The sequence below is a fragment of the Globicephala melas genome, chromosome 15 (genome assembly GCF_963455315.2).
Source record: "Globicephala melas chromosome 15, mGloMel1.2, whole genome shotgun sequence".
Taxonomy (NCBI): domain Eukaryota; kingdom Metazoa; phylum Chordata; class Mammalia; order Artiodactyla; family Delphinidae; genus Globicephala; species Globicephala melas.
Genome location: NC_083328.1, coordinates 22943873 through 22960819, shown reverse-complemented (window position 1 = coordinate 22960819; position 16947 = coordinate 22943873). Strand labels below are relative to the sequence as shown.

Below are 16947 nucleotides of genomic sequence, written 5' to 3'. Positions count from 1 at the left end.
TCAACTTAGTTCCTTTCATTTTATTGATTAAGTCTGTTTTCCCAAAACTGCCAACTGCTGATGGTACATGAAATACTTTCAGGTGGTACATGGAAGAGAGATTTTTATTTTTATTTTAAAACGTGTATTTATTTTAAAGTATGTTAGATAATATATAACTAGTTTAATCAGTGACTTCAAATGTATTATTCTTTAGGACAAGGTTAAGTTAAAAGTTCAAGTCCCTTTAAATATTAAGTATGTAGATGTGATTAAAAAAATATCTCAAGATGGAACTGAAGTAACCAGAGTTTGGAAAATTGAGTTAGAAGTTGCTGGAATGTATGTTTTAAGCTTTCCTTGTATTACCTTTCCAGAAGGTTAATTCCATATGCTTGAAACAAGTATACCTACTTTACTTACATAAAGATTTATTGGGACTTCCCTGATGGTCCAGTGGGTAAGATTCCACGCTTCCAATTTAGGGGACCCAGGTTCAATACCTGGTCAGGGAACTAGATCCTGCATGCTGCAACTAAAGATCCCGAATGCCGCAGTGAAGATCCTGCGTGCCACAACTAAGGCCCGATGCAGCCTAATAGATAGATAGATAGATAGATAGATAGATAAATAAATATTAAAAAGAGAGAGAGAGAGACTCCATGCTTCCACTGTAGGGGGTGTAGTTTCCATCCCTGCTTGGGGAACTAAGATCCCATATGGCGCGTGGTACAGCCAGAAAAAAAAAAGATTTGTTATAAGAGCGTGTCCTTTTATGTTATTTGAGAAACCAAATTAAGAATTTTGCCTGGCACTTAACACAGTTATGGACAGGTTGTTGGACAGCTTTAGAAGTTCAAGAAACACGGTAAGAAAACAGATTTGCCCTTTGTCTGGCTTAGGAAATGTATCAGTTTTACCATGATTTTGTAGTTAGGAGAAGTTATGATATGTTAGAAGAGCAAACTTGTTATTTAAAGGAGAATTAAGAGAAAACTAGATCATTGCCCATTGCTGGTGATCTGGGCCACGTTAAATGCCAACCAGATAATTTACTGCTTCTCACATATGTATCGTAGATGAGAACTGAATCTGTGCTTTCTGTGGTCTCAGTGGACATGGCTTTTACTGTTATCTCTAAATGTCTTCTAGGCATCAGCAAGAGCCCACCAAGGACCCCGTCATTCTGAACGCCCTCTTGCACATTTGCAAGACCATGCATGACTCTGTGAAGTAAGCCATGTTTAAGGCTGAAACGAGCCTGGATTGGGTCTTAATGCCACATAATGGTACATTAGGGAATTACTGCTTCAAGCTGCCACTGTGAATAACATTATTTTATGGAGTCTATTAAGATACATGTTAACAAGGACATTCCAGTCCAGGGGAGAAGGGAGGCTGAGCTGAGGGTAACCTTCCTGAGAAAACGAGATGGCAAATGTTTTTACAAAGGGCTTTCTATTGGGAGGAAAAGGCTGGTTTCATCCAAGTGAACTCATACTCCATGTCTCCTGGAGATTTCTGAGAGCAGCAGATAGTATTATAATGAGTTCACTCATCCAGTAACATAGCCTTTAAGTTTTTTTCTCAATATTAGCCAATTATTTAAAATTCAAATAAAATTGTGTATATTCCTTACATGAAGGACTTTAGTTTGTTGAGTATACTTGAGGGTCAGACCTACCCGTGGGCCTTACCTTTGGGTCAAAAGCCAAATTATCTCCTTTGCTTTCTAGCTTTATTTGTCTTATCTTTTTTTCTTTTTTATTACATGTTTCCATTTGACTGTGCTTGAGGCAGTTCCTGCTTATTTGTGGCAGAAAGTTTGGTCCCCAAAGAATTTTTAAACATAGCGGCTTGATTCACAGGAAAATGTTACAAGAAATGAGAAAATTGTTTTGGAACTTAACCATCAACAAAGATGAATTGTATTTCTTTTTTTTTTCCCCCTGAATTTTAGAATCTTTATTTCATGACTTTGTGCTTTCAACTTCACAAGTAGTTTTCAAAATCAAATATCCAGAGTTTTTATAATAAATGGAACTGATAGACTTTAGTTGCACAAAAATAGAAATAAAGGCACAAAAAACATTTAGAAAGGTACTTGTATTAGTAGGCCATTGGTTTTTGGCCTAAGCGAAATAGAAGATGTATTTCTCTTATGAGAAGTGTGAAGCCAAAAGGCGGGGGTGGGGTAGCTCTGCTTGAGAACATCATCTAGGAGCCAGGTTTCTTGTCTTACTGCTCTGCTATCCCTCCGGGGTGTTGTCCTTGCTTCCTGGTGGAGGTGACTTACCTCAACTGTGTCCATGTTGCAGCTGGCAGGCACTGGAGGACAGCACCCTCCTTTTAGGGACACAACTTGGGAGGCTCGTACATCACTCGCATTCACATCCTATTGGCCAGAACTGTCATGTGACTACTCCTAGCTACAAAGGAGTTTGGGAAATGTAGTCTCAAATAATGAAGGGGACACTGCATATTGGAGGACAGTATGCAGTCTTTGCCAATACAGACTTGTTTTCCCTTAGAACAAACCAATAAACAGGAGCCTTGGTCTTTGGCTCTTAAAATTTTTTTAAATAAATTTGGAGAACTATTTATAAACCTTTACATGTATTATCAAAACTATAAGGACTTGACATTTTTTCATTTATATTCATACTAAATTTGCTATTAAACAGAAGCACCTGAGATCTGTGATTTACTTTAAGCTGTATCTCCAACATAAGGTAGATTGATGGATGGAGAGAGTAATGGAGAGTTGTATGATAAAGCAAATATTGTAAAATGATAGTAGTAGGGTGTATTGGTGTTCACTGTATAATTTCAACTTTGCTACATGTTTAAACTTTTTATAGTAAAACGTTGAATGAAATTTCTCTGAAATACAAAATTTGAAGTTGGACCTTGCTATCCAAATTCCAAAGAAGAGAGTTACCTTCTCTTTTGCTGTTAGTAAATATATCTTGAGAACAGCATCTTTGAGAGAAATTAGAAACACATTTAAATTATGTTAATTTAGATTACATATTTTCATCAAAAGAAACACATACATGGAAGTTTTTTAAATCTAGAAAATGCAAAATGTTCTTGCCTGTTAAGTTGCTTACTTCTAATACTTTTTTTTCCTTTGGAAACTTTAATTTATCACCTCAATGTTAATTATGTACAATTATTGATTTTAGTGCACTCACTCTTGAGGATGAGAAAAGAATGCTGGCATATTTGATTAATGGATTTATAAAAATGGTAAGTATTGGGGAAGAAGTTTCAGTGCACTTGGAAATGTGATGTAATTGTTTATCCTTCCTCTGGTGAAAGCAGTTAACATTATGTTCCCTGGTGCTTTTCATTTTTATTGAGATAAGATGAAATTAGAAAACAACTTAATATTAGCCAGCACTCCCCTGGGGGCAAGGAGAGCCAAGACAAACTGGCTTAAGGAAAAAATTAAAAGGGGAGGGTGGGCGGAGACTTGCTGGCTGATGGGACATAAAGTCCAGGAAGAGACCTCTCAGGAGGAGCAGCTGGACCTGGGGTCTCTGTGGTGTTGCTAGGACCTGCCATGTGTGTGTCCTTGGCTCGTGGCTCCTCTCTCTTGGCGTCCTTCCTAGGCAGGCTCACTCCCCGTAAGAGCTCCGGGTTTTCATTCCTTCCAGCTCTGCAGCCCAGCCGGAAGGGCTCCAGCAGAAGTCCTGGGGCTGAGTCTCCTTGGATTAATTTGGGTCACCAGCTCATCTCTGAGCAAGTTGCTGCTGTGAGAAAGAATGAACACGCTGATCGGCCAGGCTAGGGAGACAGGCATACCTGGGCACCCAAATCACGTGGACCAGGAGTGGGAGAAGGGGCTGCCTTTTTTTTTTCTTTTTAATAAAGCCAGTTTAAATTTTTTCTTTTCTTTTTTTTTATTATTTTTTTTGGCCGTGCTGTGCGGCTTGTGGGATCTCAGTTCCCTGACCAGGGATGGAACCTGGGCCACGGCAGTGAAAGCGCAGGATCCTAAGGCCCAGGCCACCAGGGAACTCCCTGGAGAAGGGGCTTCCTGAAGCACCTGATATGCTGCTCATCAGATGCTGGTGAAAACAATTTGGGGGTCAGGTCGGGGGGCAGAAATGCCAAGTGTTCACTCTCCATTTGTCCTAGTTACCCAGTGCTGTATAACAACTCAGCGCAAACTTAGTGGCTTAAAATAACAGTGTTTTATTAATTCTTACAATTCTGTGGGTTGGCTGGATAACCAGGCCACTCTGTATGATGTCAGAGGTGTGGCAGAACTGGGGCTGGAGGATCCAGGACAGCCTTGAGCACGTGTCTGGGGTCTTGGTGGTGGCTGTTGGCTGGGGTGGCTTATTTCTCGGCCACGTGACCTCTTTCTGTCCATCATTCTCTCATCATTCACTCATCTCAGTGAGCTCTTGTGTGGTGAGGGCGAAATCAGAAGCTGCAGGGCCTTTGGAGGTTCAGAAATCACACAGTGATCTGTGCTGCTTCCTGCTTCATTCTGTTGGTCAAAGCAAGTCCCAGGGCCAGCCCTCTGGAAGCGGGGGAAAGCAGACTCCACCTTTGGATGGGAAGAGTCTACAGGGACACTGCGAAGGGACAAGCAGAGCAGGAGGCGTTGTTGCAGGCTTCTTTGGGAATAACCCACCAGTCCATCCCCGCCAGAACAACCTTTGCCTTAATTCTCAGGGCACAAATCTAAAATACCCACTGCTGCCAGTATCTGCTGTTGGAATAGAAGAGTCGAGACAAAAGCTGACTGAGATGAAAGTAACTAGATCGCTTTGAAAATCACCTTGAAAATGTGACTCATTCAACAACAGGGGTCAATTTAACTATGGGTAAAATACCGATTTTGATGAAAATTCAGGATTAGCCTTTTTATGTATTGAATACCTATGACTGTTACCAGGTGCCTCTCTTGTTCCCTTGAGTTATATGCTGATCACGTGGTATTTATCCTTTTATGGGTTTATCTGAAAGCCACCAAGTTATAATGGAAAAGAATATGAGGAAATAAGATGTGAAACCTGATAGCTATAATGGAAATTGTGACATTAAACCTCCTCCAGACAAAAATGATTGCTATAGCAGTAAAGTTTGTCCTATCAACCAGCTGTTCATAAATGTGAAGAAATAGGAGTAGAGGGGATTTTTAATGGTGGAAAAACATCCATCTATGGCTCTAGCAGCCACCAGTGAGCTGCCGAGGTTGGAATCCCCTTCAGGAAGCAGAAAGGTTTGGCCCTTATGAGGGAACCCCTCTGACAAATGGCTCCCAATCACCAAATCTGTGTTCTGTGAAAAGGCCACAGCTGACAAACAAAATTCCATCATTTCCTTTCCAGTGGTTTCCTTCTAGCCTGGGAAATCCTCTTTACATTATAAGATTCTGTTTTATACCCTTTGGTCTTTTTATGTCCTACAACAATGCCAATGTCATGAAGATGAGGTGGTAATAGTAACGTTTCCGCTCTCTGCTGGGTGAAGTAATGTGAAGTCTAGTTAGAGTATATTCCAGTGCACGGATGTGTGTGTTTGCTTACATACGACTGAGATAGCCACCATTTATGGCTGTGGGATTTCTGGTGACTTGTCATCACAGCGCCTCCCCTGCCCCCACAAGCTCAGGCAAAAGCTTTCCAATTGTGTGCTCACAATGGAGATAACATCGTTGGTGTCTTTCTCCTTGACTCTAGGTGTCCTTTGGCCGCGATTTTGAACAACAGCTGAGTTTTTACGTTGAGGCCAGGTCGATGTTTTGCAATCTGGAACCTGTTCTTGTGCAATTGATTCATGTAAGGATTTTCATTCATTCATGTGTTCTCTCAATACATATTTGTTGATCACTGAGCCACGCACCAATTTTAATCTGGGATTCTTCTGGCCCCATATTGCTTCTGTTCCCAAGGCATGAAAGGTGTTTTCTCAAAGGTTAATAAAATCTGCAACTTTGCTTAAGCCTTTGAGTGGTTTTATTGGCCTCTTTTTCTCTGAAACTTGGATATTCTCATTCCTGCGTGCCAACAGCAAAGAGTTAAGTGAGTTGCATTGATTATTTAGTTATAGAAATACTAACCTCATTAGAATTCCTTGTTGCCTAATCAGAGTCCCAGCTTTCTTGGATCATGGTGCCTTTCAGTAACTTTTCATGGTGCCCTTAGGCCAAAAGGAAGAAATAACAGTTCTGTTTATTAAGAAATTAGGTTCAAACAACTGAAGAATTTGTGCCCTAACAACTTGACAGCCCTCTGAACCAACAGTATACATAAATTGAAAGAAAAATAATGTATTTTCATTCCATTCTTAAATCATCATAATTACTTACTAATAAAGTATATGCATCTGTTGAATACTGCACAACTTCTTAAACCTTGGAATCAGATGGGACACCACTACTTTATCTCCCATTCCAGATAGATTTTTTTCCCCCACATTAATTTTTGCACAGTGCTTTTTATCAGAGCATCTGCTAAAAACCCAATTTTGCAAAGATATGAAATGACTGCAGGGAATGTACCATGGTCTGTGAGCTCCGTCACACTAGTGCTTTGCATAGTGTTCAACCACTGAGCCTTGCTGTGGTTGTCCAAAAAATGTGGTGCCCCTGTGATTTTGCTGCAACACCCTGGGGTGTCATTGTACACAGTTCGGGAACCATAGGTCCAAACTTTTTATATTTGTGCAAAGATTCCCTAAGGTCCTTGAATTGCTTCGTGTAAATTCAAGGAAAGCAGCCTTTTTATGTATTTGTCTGCTGGTTATCAGATTTCGTAGCATTACTAAGCTTCAGACCTAACTATGAGGATTTATAAGGATTAAATATAAGACTTATGAGGATGAAATGAGCTAGGAATGTGCAGCTCCTAGAACAGCACCTGCTTCTCTATAAGTGATGATGCGGCTGCGGTTATACTGTTCTTACGGTTATCCTTAGTGTTGCAGAGCTACTTTGTATGGTCTGCGTCCGGTTTTAGAGGTTTCTGTTAAGATCTCTAAGATCTTAAGCTTAGTGTGGGGGATTTCTGGAAACGAAGTAAGCGAACCCTAGCTATTCATTAAGCCAGAAAATGGTCATTTATTACGCCGGTTGATAGGCATGACTTAACTCAGCGAGCGTCCCTTGGAGATGTTTGCTGAAGCCGAGATCGAATCTGGCCTGATGACCCCTTTGCCATTTCGGGGTTTGGTGCTAACTAGTCTTGGTTCTGGTTAGCTTGCTCTCATTGACTTGTATGCAGTTAATGTCCAAATCTCTCTGGAAGATGTTAATCTGAATCAGCCATCATTTCATTCCCATTTCTGTTTTACTGATTAATCTAGAGTGTGAACCGGTTGGCAATGGAAACAAGAAAAGTAATGAAAGGAAATCATTCCAGAAAGACGGCTGCATTTGTCCGGGTATGTTCTAAAGATAAGACTCACAGACTTTGAACTCCAGTGGGCTGTTTCTTTTGCAAGTTTCTGAATTGCTATTCCCAGAAAAAGATTAAGGCTTGTTTAGTATTGATTTTCTGGATTTTTCCTTGCATATCTCTGACTGACCACTTTTCTTAATGTTTTCAAAAGAAATGATCAAAGGAGTCTGAATTTGATACATGTTATGGGGAGGGGGTTGAGAAATGGATTTGCAGTTTTGTATGCCAGCTGAGCTATCTCTGGCTTGTGCCTGTAACTGGAAGGCCTAGTACCTTTTTCCCCTCTTGATAAATTCCCAACTTTGAAAGAAATTTGCTTCTTGAGTATGCTGCTCAAAATATTATCAAAGCGATGCATATCCATGCTTTAAAAATAAAATCATACTAAAAAGATTACAGTGAAAAATAAGCACCCCGGCCCTGCCCTTTCTCACCATGTACCTCTCTCCTCAGCGTCAACCACCTCAAATCTCCTCAGCGTCAACCACCTCAAGCTCTTTGTAGCAACTTCTTCTTCAAATTACCTATGTTTTTTTAACTAATTGGTTTTAACAGCTGCTTCTTTAACTTATCAATATTAGGTGTTATCTGTTTACTTCCTGCGACGATGGATGAGGATTTATTTTTCATACACCATTACTCTCCTTGGTTGCCCCTCCCCCTCCTCCCAAAGAGGCAAATACAGCAGAAGCAAGGGGGAGAAATGGGGGTTCCTAATGGGGAGATTAATTATTTTAGTGTGTTTACTTGAAAATATATGGTGGATGAAAACAAGAGTATTAACCCATTGTGATGGCATTGCCATGTAACCTGCTGTTTCTCCCTTCCTTCTAGGCCTGCGTTGCCTACTGCTTCATTACCATTCCCTCCCTGGTGGGAATCTTCACCCGCCTCAATCTCTACCTGCATTCTGGTCAGGTGGCCTTGGCCAACCAGTGCCTCTCCCAAGGTGAGCCCATCACTCACTCTCTCCCCTCCTCTGCTCTCAGACAATTCCTGGCTCCTTAGGAAAGCGGACTCAGCAGTGTGTGGATGTGTGTGTGAGTGTGTAGAGAGAATCCTTTAAGGAGGAGAGAAAGAAAGACGTGATCAACAAGTGATGAGTTTTAAATCTGTTTCTTTAGTAGGAAGCACCTCGGACACACATTTGTAGAGTCAGACAGATTACAGAGCACGGGTAATTTCCTGTAAGGACCTTCCTGAATCTGTATCAGGCAGGCCAGGTCAGGTGGCTCAGACATCCGTAGAGAGTGTTAGAAGTTAGGACTGCTTATTCACAGCAGATTCAAGTTTATTTGTTGTTTTCAATGTTCATTTGTTTAAAACCCCAGAGATACAGGAGTAGAGTCTAATCAGAAGAGAATGAAGACTCTCTACAGCTTGCTATTAGGTATAAAAATTCTGCCCAAGACCCGTTTCTGTACGAGGTACAGAGCTCTCCTGGAAGCAGGATCGTGCGAGTGGTTTATTTAGGAGGCAATCGCAGTGAGTGTCCGTAGGGTGACGGGGAGGGGAGACTGGGAAGGGAAGGACGCCAGCAAAGGGTGCAATGGTGGGTGGGTTAGCGCTGTGGGAAGCTGGGGTCCTTCCCGCTGAGGCCTCGGTGTCACCAAAGTCTTCAAACATGATTGCTATCCAGGAACCTTTTCAAACTCTGCTTGGTTTTGCTATAGACTCCTGGGCGCTCTAGTAGCCTCCCAGAGCATTTGGAATTAAACCAGACGCCTTGGCTGAAGTCCCTACGTGGTCTGGTGCCTTCCGGCCTTCTGTTCTCATCTTACACCACGCTTTAGCCACACCGGCTTTTTACTGTTCTTTGAACATACTAAGCTGTCTTCCAGTTCAGAGCCTTTGCACTTGCTGTTCCCTTCTTCTAGAATGATCTCACCCCCAGATATTTGCATTTTTTTAAATTACTAGGCCAGAGATGAGAATCAAGCCTCACCTCTTGCAGGGTCCTTTCCTGTCCCCTCTAGCTAAAGTAGCCGCACCTCCCCAGTCACGCCCTGTGCCATCCTCCTCTTGTCCTCGCTGCATTTACCTTGTTCTGATGCTTTCTTACTGTGTGTGTTTGTTTACTTACTGTCTGGACACCCTCTTTCCCCACGAGGACTGCAAGTCCCACGAGAGCAGATATGTCCTCATTATTTGTCAGTAAACATGGAACTTTCTCCTAGTGCCTGCTTTGGTAAGGATGATGGGTTTGTAGGAAACAAAACAAAAATTAACAGCCACTGCCAAAACCCCAGTGATGTGCAAAATGAAGATTAGATTCGCTTAATTAATTAGATTAAATTAATGTTAGGAACTTTTAAATCTTATAAACCGGTTCCCTCTTAAAAAGGTCAGGAGTAGTAGACCCACGTGGGGATCGCTGAGTCTGGTGTCACCTGTAACATTAGGAATGGGTTGTGAGCTGCAGATACCAGAGCTGTGAGCGGCACGTGGAGGCCCCTCAAGCCTAGATCTTTCTTCTCCCAACTTGCTTCATGCTATTTTTTGTTTTCAAAAAAGAAAAACAAATTCTTAAGCTAAATAAAGATTTGCTGCTCCCAAGAACTGTTGGAGAAGAGCTGGGAATGACAGTTTCCCTGCTGGGATGCCCTTGGTCCACACCCAGAGATAAGTAGCATCAGAGCAGACTGGTACCCGGGTGTGGGAAGTCAGTGGCCCCTGTGTTAGAGCTCTGGACTCCTCCTCTACCTCCCCTGCACTTTAAGCTGCAGCAGGGTGGGCAGGAGTGTGGAGTCCACTTCATGCTTAATAATTTTTTTTCATGCTCAATAGTTCATCTGATGATTTTGCTCAAGTCTCTAAGCGCTGTGGTGCTAAACCGTAAAAGGCTGTTGTTGTTTTTCTGAAAGCCACATGCAGCAGTTGCTGGCCAAAATAAATAATACATTCAATTACTGAGAACGGGAAGGCTAAATATAAATTAAATGAAGCTTGTGGAAGTGGGCCACTTTGGTTTGTTTGCCTCCTTAAACACCCCCCCTCTCAGCTGGTTATAAAACATCCCCTCCCCGCTATTCATCTTTTTTTTTTAGAAGATGTTGGGGGTAGGAGTTTATTAATTAATTAATTTACTTTTGCTGTGTTGGGTCTTCGTTTCTGTGCGAGGGTTTTCTCTAGTTGTGGCAAGCGGGGGCCACTCTTCATTGTGGTGTACGGGCCTCTCACTATCGCGGCCTCTCTTGTTGCGGAGCACAGGCTCCAGACGTGCAGGCTCAGTAGTTGTGGCTCACGGGCCCAGTTGCTCCGCGCCATATGGGATCCTCCCAGACCAGGGCTCGAACCCGTGTCCCCTGCACTAGCAGGCAGATTCTCAACCACTGCGCCACCAGGGAAGCCCTCCCGCTATTCATTTTCTAGCCTCCCTTGATCCAGCCTTGGCTGTATCTTCTTTATCAGGCTGTGGCTTTGCCAGGGCTGACTCAGCCCAACAAGTAAACTCCCATTGAACTCTCAACCAGGCCACCGTGGAATGCTGACGAAGGCTTATTATGGGGAGGCCCGGTTCTGGTCCTTTGGACACACTGGTTCAGCATGTAGACTGGATCATGCGGGGATTTGGTCTGGGGTCACCCATTGCCCCAGATATTTAGGAGAAATGAAGGACTTGCAAATCAGTTGTTTGATCAAGTGCTTCTGACCTAGATGTGGCCCAGAGATGCCTGTTCACTGTCACTGGATAGCTCCTTGCCCTTGTTTGTCAGTGGTTCTTTCTGGAAGGTTACCACCAGGTCACAGCAAGAGCAGATTCTTTCCCCTTTATTTTTATCTTGGTTCCTTTATCTTTACAGTTTCTAACCTCAGAAAGGAGGATGTTTTACAATGGAAGTAATGTTAAAGGTGGGTCTTGAAAGAAGAGCATTTGTTTATCAGGAAAGGGCTATGGGGAATGGGAGAAGGAATAGTTGGCCTTCCAGGTAGAGGAGATGGCCTGAGCAAAGGCATGGACGTGTGAGATTACATGACGTGTTAGGGATAAGGCCCTAATGAATGGTAAGTTTCAAGTCTTCTGAATGCAGTGGTCCCAATTCCGATTCTGCTACTTGTGAGTTGGATGCCCTTGGACAAATTGGCCATATGGTGCCTCAGTTTTTCCATCTCTAAAGTGGAGATGATGGCAATGGTCCTATCTGTGGTGGATTAAATGAGATAACATACTTGGAGCACTCGGCCCACTGGCACACAGTAGCGACTCAGTAAATATTAACTTAGTATAACCGTCTCTCAAAAGGTGAAAGTATGCCTTGGAGTTTAGGAGCTAACTGTAGACAGTGCAGCTCTGCAGTCTCAGAGTTCTGAAAGCCAATTCTCATACGCAGAACCTTGGAAAATCTGCAGGAAAGCTGATCTTCAGTTCAAGATAAACCTGCTGAATTATCCTGAAAATAACAGATCTGCAGTTCCTCCGAAGGTGAAACAATAGTGAGAACAATTAAAGCAAAATAGTGGTAAAAAGAACGGTTTTTGTTCTTATCATTAATAATAGTGCTTTTCCCTCCTACAGAATTCTTTCCCCTCCTTTTATTTGAAAAATTTTTCTTCTTCCAGTTTTACTGAGATATGACATACAGTGCTGTATAAGTTTAAGCTGTACAGCATAATGATTTGACTTACATACAGAGTGAACTGATTATCACAATAAGTTTAGTGAACGTCCATCATCTCATATAGGTACGAAGTTAAAGAAATTTTAAGAAGTACCTTTTCCTTGTGATGAGAACTCTTACAATTTACTCTCAACTTTCATATATAACATACAGCAGTGTTCATTATATTTATCATGTTGTACATTACATCCCTGGTACTTAGTTATCTTATAAGTGGAAGTTTACTCCTTTTGACTGCCTTCATCCAATTTCTCCTCCCCCTGTCCCTCACCTCTGGTAACCACAAATCTGACCTATTTTTCTAGGAGTTTGTTTGGTTTTTTTTTTTTTTTTTTTTTTTTTTTGCGGTACATGGGCCTCTCACTGTTGTGGCCTCTCCTGTTGCGGAGCACAGGCTCCGGACGTGCATGCTCAGCGGCCATGGCTTACGGGCCCAGCCGCTCCGCGGCATGTGGGATCTTCCCGGACCGGGGCACGAACCCATGTCCCTTGCATCGGCAGGCGGACTCTCAACCACTGCGCCACCAGGGAAGCCCCCTGTTTGGTTTTTTTGAAGTATAATTGACCTATAACACAATATAGTGATTTGACATTTCTCTGCATTTCAAAATGATCACCATCATAAGTCTAGTTATGACATGACACCATATAAAGATATTACATCGTTATTGACTGTGTTCCCTACACTGTGTGTTTCATACCCGTGACTCATTTACTTTGCATCTGGGAGGTTGTACCTCTTAATCTCCCTCGCCTACTTCTCTCCTTCCCCCTCCCTCTTCCTCTCTGGCAACCACCTGTTTCTCCTTTTTTTTTTTTTTTTTTTTGCGGTACTCAGGCCTCTCACTGTTGTGGCCTCTCCCGTTGCGGAGCACAGGCTCCGGATGCGCAGGCCCAGTGGCCATGGCTCACGAGCCCAGCTGCTCCGCGGCACGTGGGATCTTCCTGGACCGGGGCGCGAACCCGTGTCCCCTGCATCGGCAGGCGGACTCTCAACCACTGCGCCACCAGGGAAGCCCACCTGTTGCTCTTTTATGTTTGATTTGAACTCTTTCTCTTTTATGTTTGCTCATTTGTTTTGTTTTTTAGATTCTACCTATTTCCCCCCCTTTTTAAAATTAAATTAAATTTTTTTATACAGCAGGTTCTTATAGTCATCCATTTTATACACATCAGTGTATACATGTCAATCCCAGTCTCCCAGTTCATCCCACCACCACCCCCCAACCGCTTTCCACCCGTGGTTCCCCCCTTTTAAAAATGTACTTTCTTTTACTTATTTTTTGCATCTTCATCTTGGAGAGCTGTGCTCACAAGCCATGTCTTAAGTAAAAGCCCCAAACAAAAGTTAAGTCAGCTTCTCCTGTAAGACGTCTTATCCTCACACTATGCACTTTTCCTTCATTGTACATATCACCATTGTTGTTTAACAAGTAAATGTGTAAAGAATTGTCTGCTTCTCTCCCCTGAAGAGTGTCAGCTCCATGAGGTCTCATCTGTCTTAGTCACTGTGCTGTGCCTGTCTCCTGGCACATTGCCTGACGCATGGGTGCTCAATAAATGTTTAAGGAATGAATGGTACCACATGATAATAATGGTTGATAACTCTTTATAATATTGATGAATGTAAAATGGTACCAAACCTTTCATGGTAGGGACCTAACTCCTAAGCAACCTAAGTGTTCAGAAGAGTCTCATCAAAGTCCTCTTGGTAGGTTTTAAATAATTGATTTTCCTATTTATAGAAAACAGGAAACAAGGTAGGTTCAAATATATGCCGAGGCTCATAGACACGTTAACTGGAGCTGTAGTGCTGGTTTGATTTGTGAGGAACACGGGGACGCCCAGAAGAAAGGCTAAAGCCTGCGATTATGAAGTCCACTGGCTACTGTGAACTGTAACTGCTGATGGAGGAGGCCAGGGCAGTAGAATGGAGGAGAAAAATAATTTTGTATTTCCTCCTTTTGGAGAGTAAGGAGCAGCTTGTGATGGAGAAAAATGGTCTCTATCCACTTACCAAGGCTTTGGGGTTTATGCTTAAGGTCATATTTACTTGTTCTGTTGACAAACCATCTTCTGAAGAATGTGATTGATGTGACTGTTTTCTCAAACCATGAGGCCTCTCTGGTGATTATGGCAAAGTATTGGATTGGCCAAAAAGTTCCTTCGGTTTTTAAAGTAAAAATAAAAGACACATTTTTCATTTTTACCAAGAACTTTATTGAACAATGTATTCACTGTTTTGTTTCACTACCTTCTGCCATCATTCAGGCAACTTCGTAATTCCATCTTCCCAAAACTTTTTATCTTTTTGAGCAAAGAACTCTTCCAGGTGCCTTTTACAGTCTTCCAGGGAATTGAAATTTTTTCCATTAAGAGAATTTTGTAAAGACCGAAATAAATGGAAGTCCGAAGGTGCAGTGTCTGATGAATATGGCGGATGAATCAGAACTCCCCAGCCAAGCTGTAACAGTTTTTGCCTGGTCGTCAAAGAAACATGCAGTGTTACGTTATCCTGATGGAAGATTATGCGTTTTCTGTTGACTAATTCCGGATGCTTTTCGTTGTGTGCTGCTTTCAGTTGGTCTAATTGGGAGCAGTACTTGTTGGAATTAATCATTTGGTTTTCCAGAAGGAGCTCATAAGAGAGGACTCCCGTCTAATCCCACTGTATAAACAACATCACCTTCTTTGGACAAAGACAGGCCTTTGGTGTGCTTGGTGGTGGTTCATTTCACTTGCCCCACGATGTCTTCCGTTCCACATTGTTGTACAGTATCCACTTTTCATCGCCCATCGCAGTTTGTTTTAAAAACGGAATGTTTTTGTAACATTTAAGTAGAGAATTGCATGTGGAAATACGGTTAAGAAGGTTTTCTTTGCTTAACTTATGTGGAAGCCAAATATCAAAGCGATTCACGTAACCAAGCTGGTGCAAATGACTTTCAGTGCTTGATTTGGATATTTTGAGTATGTCGGCTATGTCCCACGTAGTATAACGTTGATTGTTCTCAATTAATGTCTTGATTTGATCGCTGTCAACTTCAACTGGTCTACCTGACCGTGGAGCATCGTCCAGTGAGAAATCTCCAGTACGAAACTTTGCAAACCACTTTCGACATGTTCGATCAGTCACAGCACCTTCTCCATACACTGCACAAATCTTTTTTTGCGTTGCACTTGCGTTTTTACCTTTCTTGAAATAATAAAGCATAATATGCCAAAAATATTGCTTTTTTTCTTCCATCTTCAGTATTAAAATGGCTACATAAAAATTTACCAGTTTTGATAAGGTTTTTTTAAAATGCAAGCTGATATGAAAGCTGTCACAATACAATCTAAAAAAATTGTTTCAAATGAAGTTAAAGACAAGTAAGCGCTACTAGAGCCATCTTATGGAAAAAGCCAAATGAACCTTTTGGCCAACCCAATAGATTAATTTTGCTGTAACAGTTCACAGGTGGGCAGATGGCATGAAGCTTGTTGCCCATGTTCATGTCTGAACACGCATGATCCATCCACCTTAGGGGAGGTAAGGGCAGGGATGGAGAACCCACAGAAAAGGAGCAGGGGTGAGTCTCCCCCTTAAGTTTACTCAACTCCTTATGATTGTAAACGCCTACGATTTGCTTCCTCCTGCCAGCAGTTCTTGGGCAGTTTTTACATGCAAGCCACTGTGCCGAGCATTGTGCCGAAACAGGAATGCACTTACAGAGACTTCCTGCTAGCAAGGGGGAGTGGATCTGTTTACAGTGATTCAAAGCAGCACATGATAAATGTCATGCCAGATGTTCATAAAATGTACCAGGGAATTTTAGAGAAGAGAGAAATGACCCTTGGCTTGGAAGAGGAAGAAAAAAAAGCTTCTTAAGAGAGATGGAATTGAAAAGTGTGGAAGGTAAAGGGGATCTATATATGCTGAAGTGAGGCAGAGGGCATTCTAGCCTAAGCAACGGCAAGAGTAAAGGCCTAGAGGCTGGAAAAATGGTGCATCTGGAAGGAATGAGTGGAAGATCAAGTTAGGAAGGTTGTTTGGGACTAATTGTTGAGAGAACTGAATTCCTGGCAAAGGAGTTTAGTTTTATTCAGTACATGTTATTTGCTGGGTGGCTGATCTTCTTGTTACAGAGGAGGAAACTGAAGCTCAGACGTGTGACATGACTTGCCCAGGAGCATCTAGCTAATAAATGACTTCAAGTGCTCTCTCCACCGCTGTGCTTCTCTGTAGTTAGGTTAGTTCCTCTAAACGATAATCCAGTGTTTTATTTCTAACCCTCGGTGTGTGTGGTTGCTAGAGACCAGTTATTATAGATTGAACATTAGATAAACTTATTTAGGAGGCAATCAGAATTAAGATAAGGAATGCCTAATCCTTTCTGCTTAGGGAAATCTAAGCTTAATATCCACAGAAGAACTTCACAACCTCCTGTGAGCTACTGCAGGGATGGCAGGAAGGTGTGTCATCCCTGCAATATCCCAGAGATTTGAGTCAGGTGACACGTGGGCTGAGCATGCTTGGCTCAGAGAGAGGCCTTGCTGATCAGAGATAAAAGAGGGAGAGCGTACAGGCACCTCTTATGGTGCTGCTGAAACTGAGAAGTCGTCTGTATGTCTGAGTGGACTTTCCACATTAACTGTCGACATTCTGCATAAATCAGGTGGCAGAATCGAGGTTAGATTAATGCTTAATTGTTATCGATGACAGCTTAATGAATGAGGTATTTAATTGTCCCTAGGCATTCATATTTCTTTAAATCTTGCTCTATACACAAATCACCAAAATAGTGGTCCTTAAATCCTCAAACTTAATTCCTATAATAACAGGCTCTGTTATAAAAACACAGTTTTGGTAGTAAAGAGTATTGAGTCTCTATGCTAACTTGCTTATGGATAATAACTTGGCCATTTAGACTAGGAGGCTTTACCCA

At 42.1% G+C, this 16947-nt stretch overlaps 1 protein-coding gene across 3 annotated transcripts in view; it reads left to right on the top strand.

The window, feature by feature from the left end:
- The window catches only part of VPS35L (VPS35 endosomal protein sorting factor like), a 129402-nt gene that overhangs the window by 79653 nt on the left and 32802 nt on the right, over window positions 1-16947 (top strand). For 2 of the 3 annotated variants that reach the window (XM_030847144.2, XM_060285773.2), the window contains exons 22-26: window positions 1132-1212; window positions 3168-3231; window positions 5682-5780; window positions 7306-7383; window positions 8235-8349. In XM_030847144.2, the coding sequence (XP_030703004.1) occupies window positions 1132-1212; window positions 3168-3231; window positions 5682-5780; window positions 7306-7383; window positions 8235-8349 (437 nt within the window). Of the gene's footprint in view, window positions 1-1131; window positions 1213-3167; window positions 3232-5681; window positions 5781-7305; window positions 7384-8234; window positions 8350-11731; window positions 12229-16947 lie in introns of those variants that run through there. The other variant, XM_060285774.2, reaches the window with a different exon arrangement.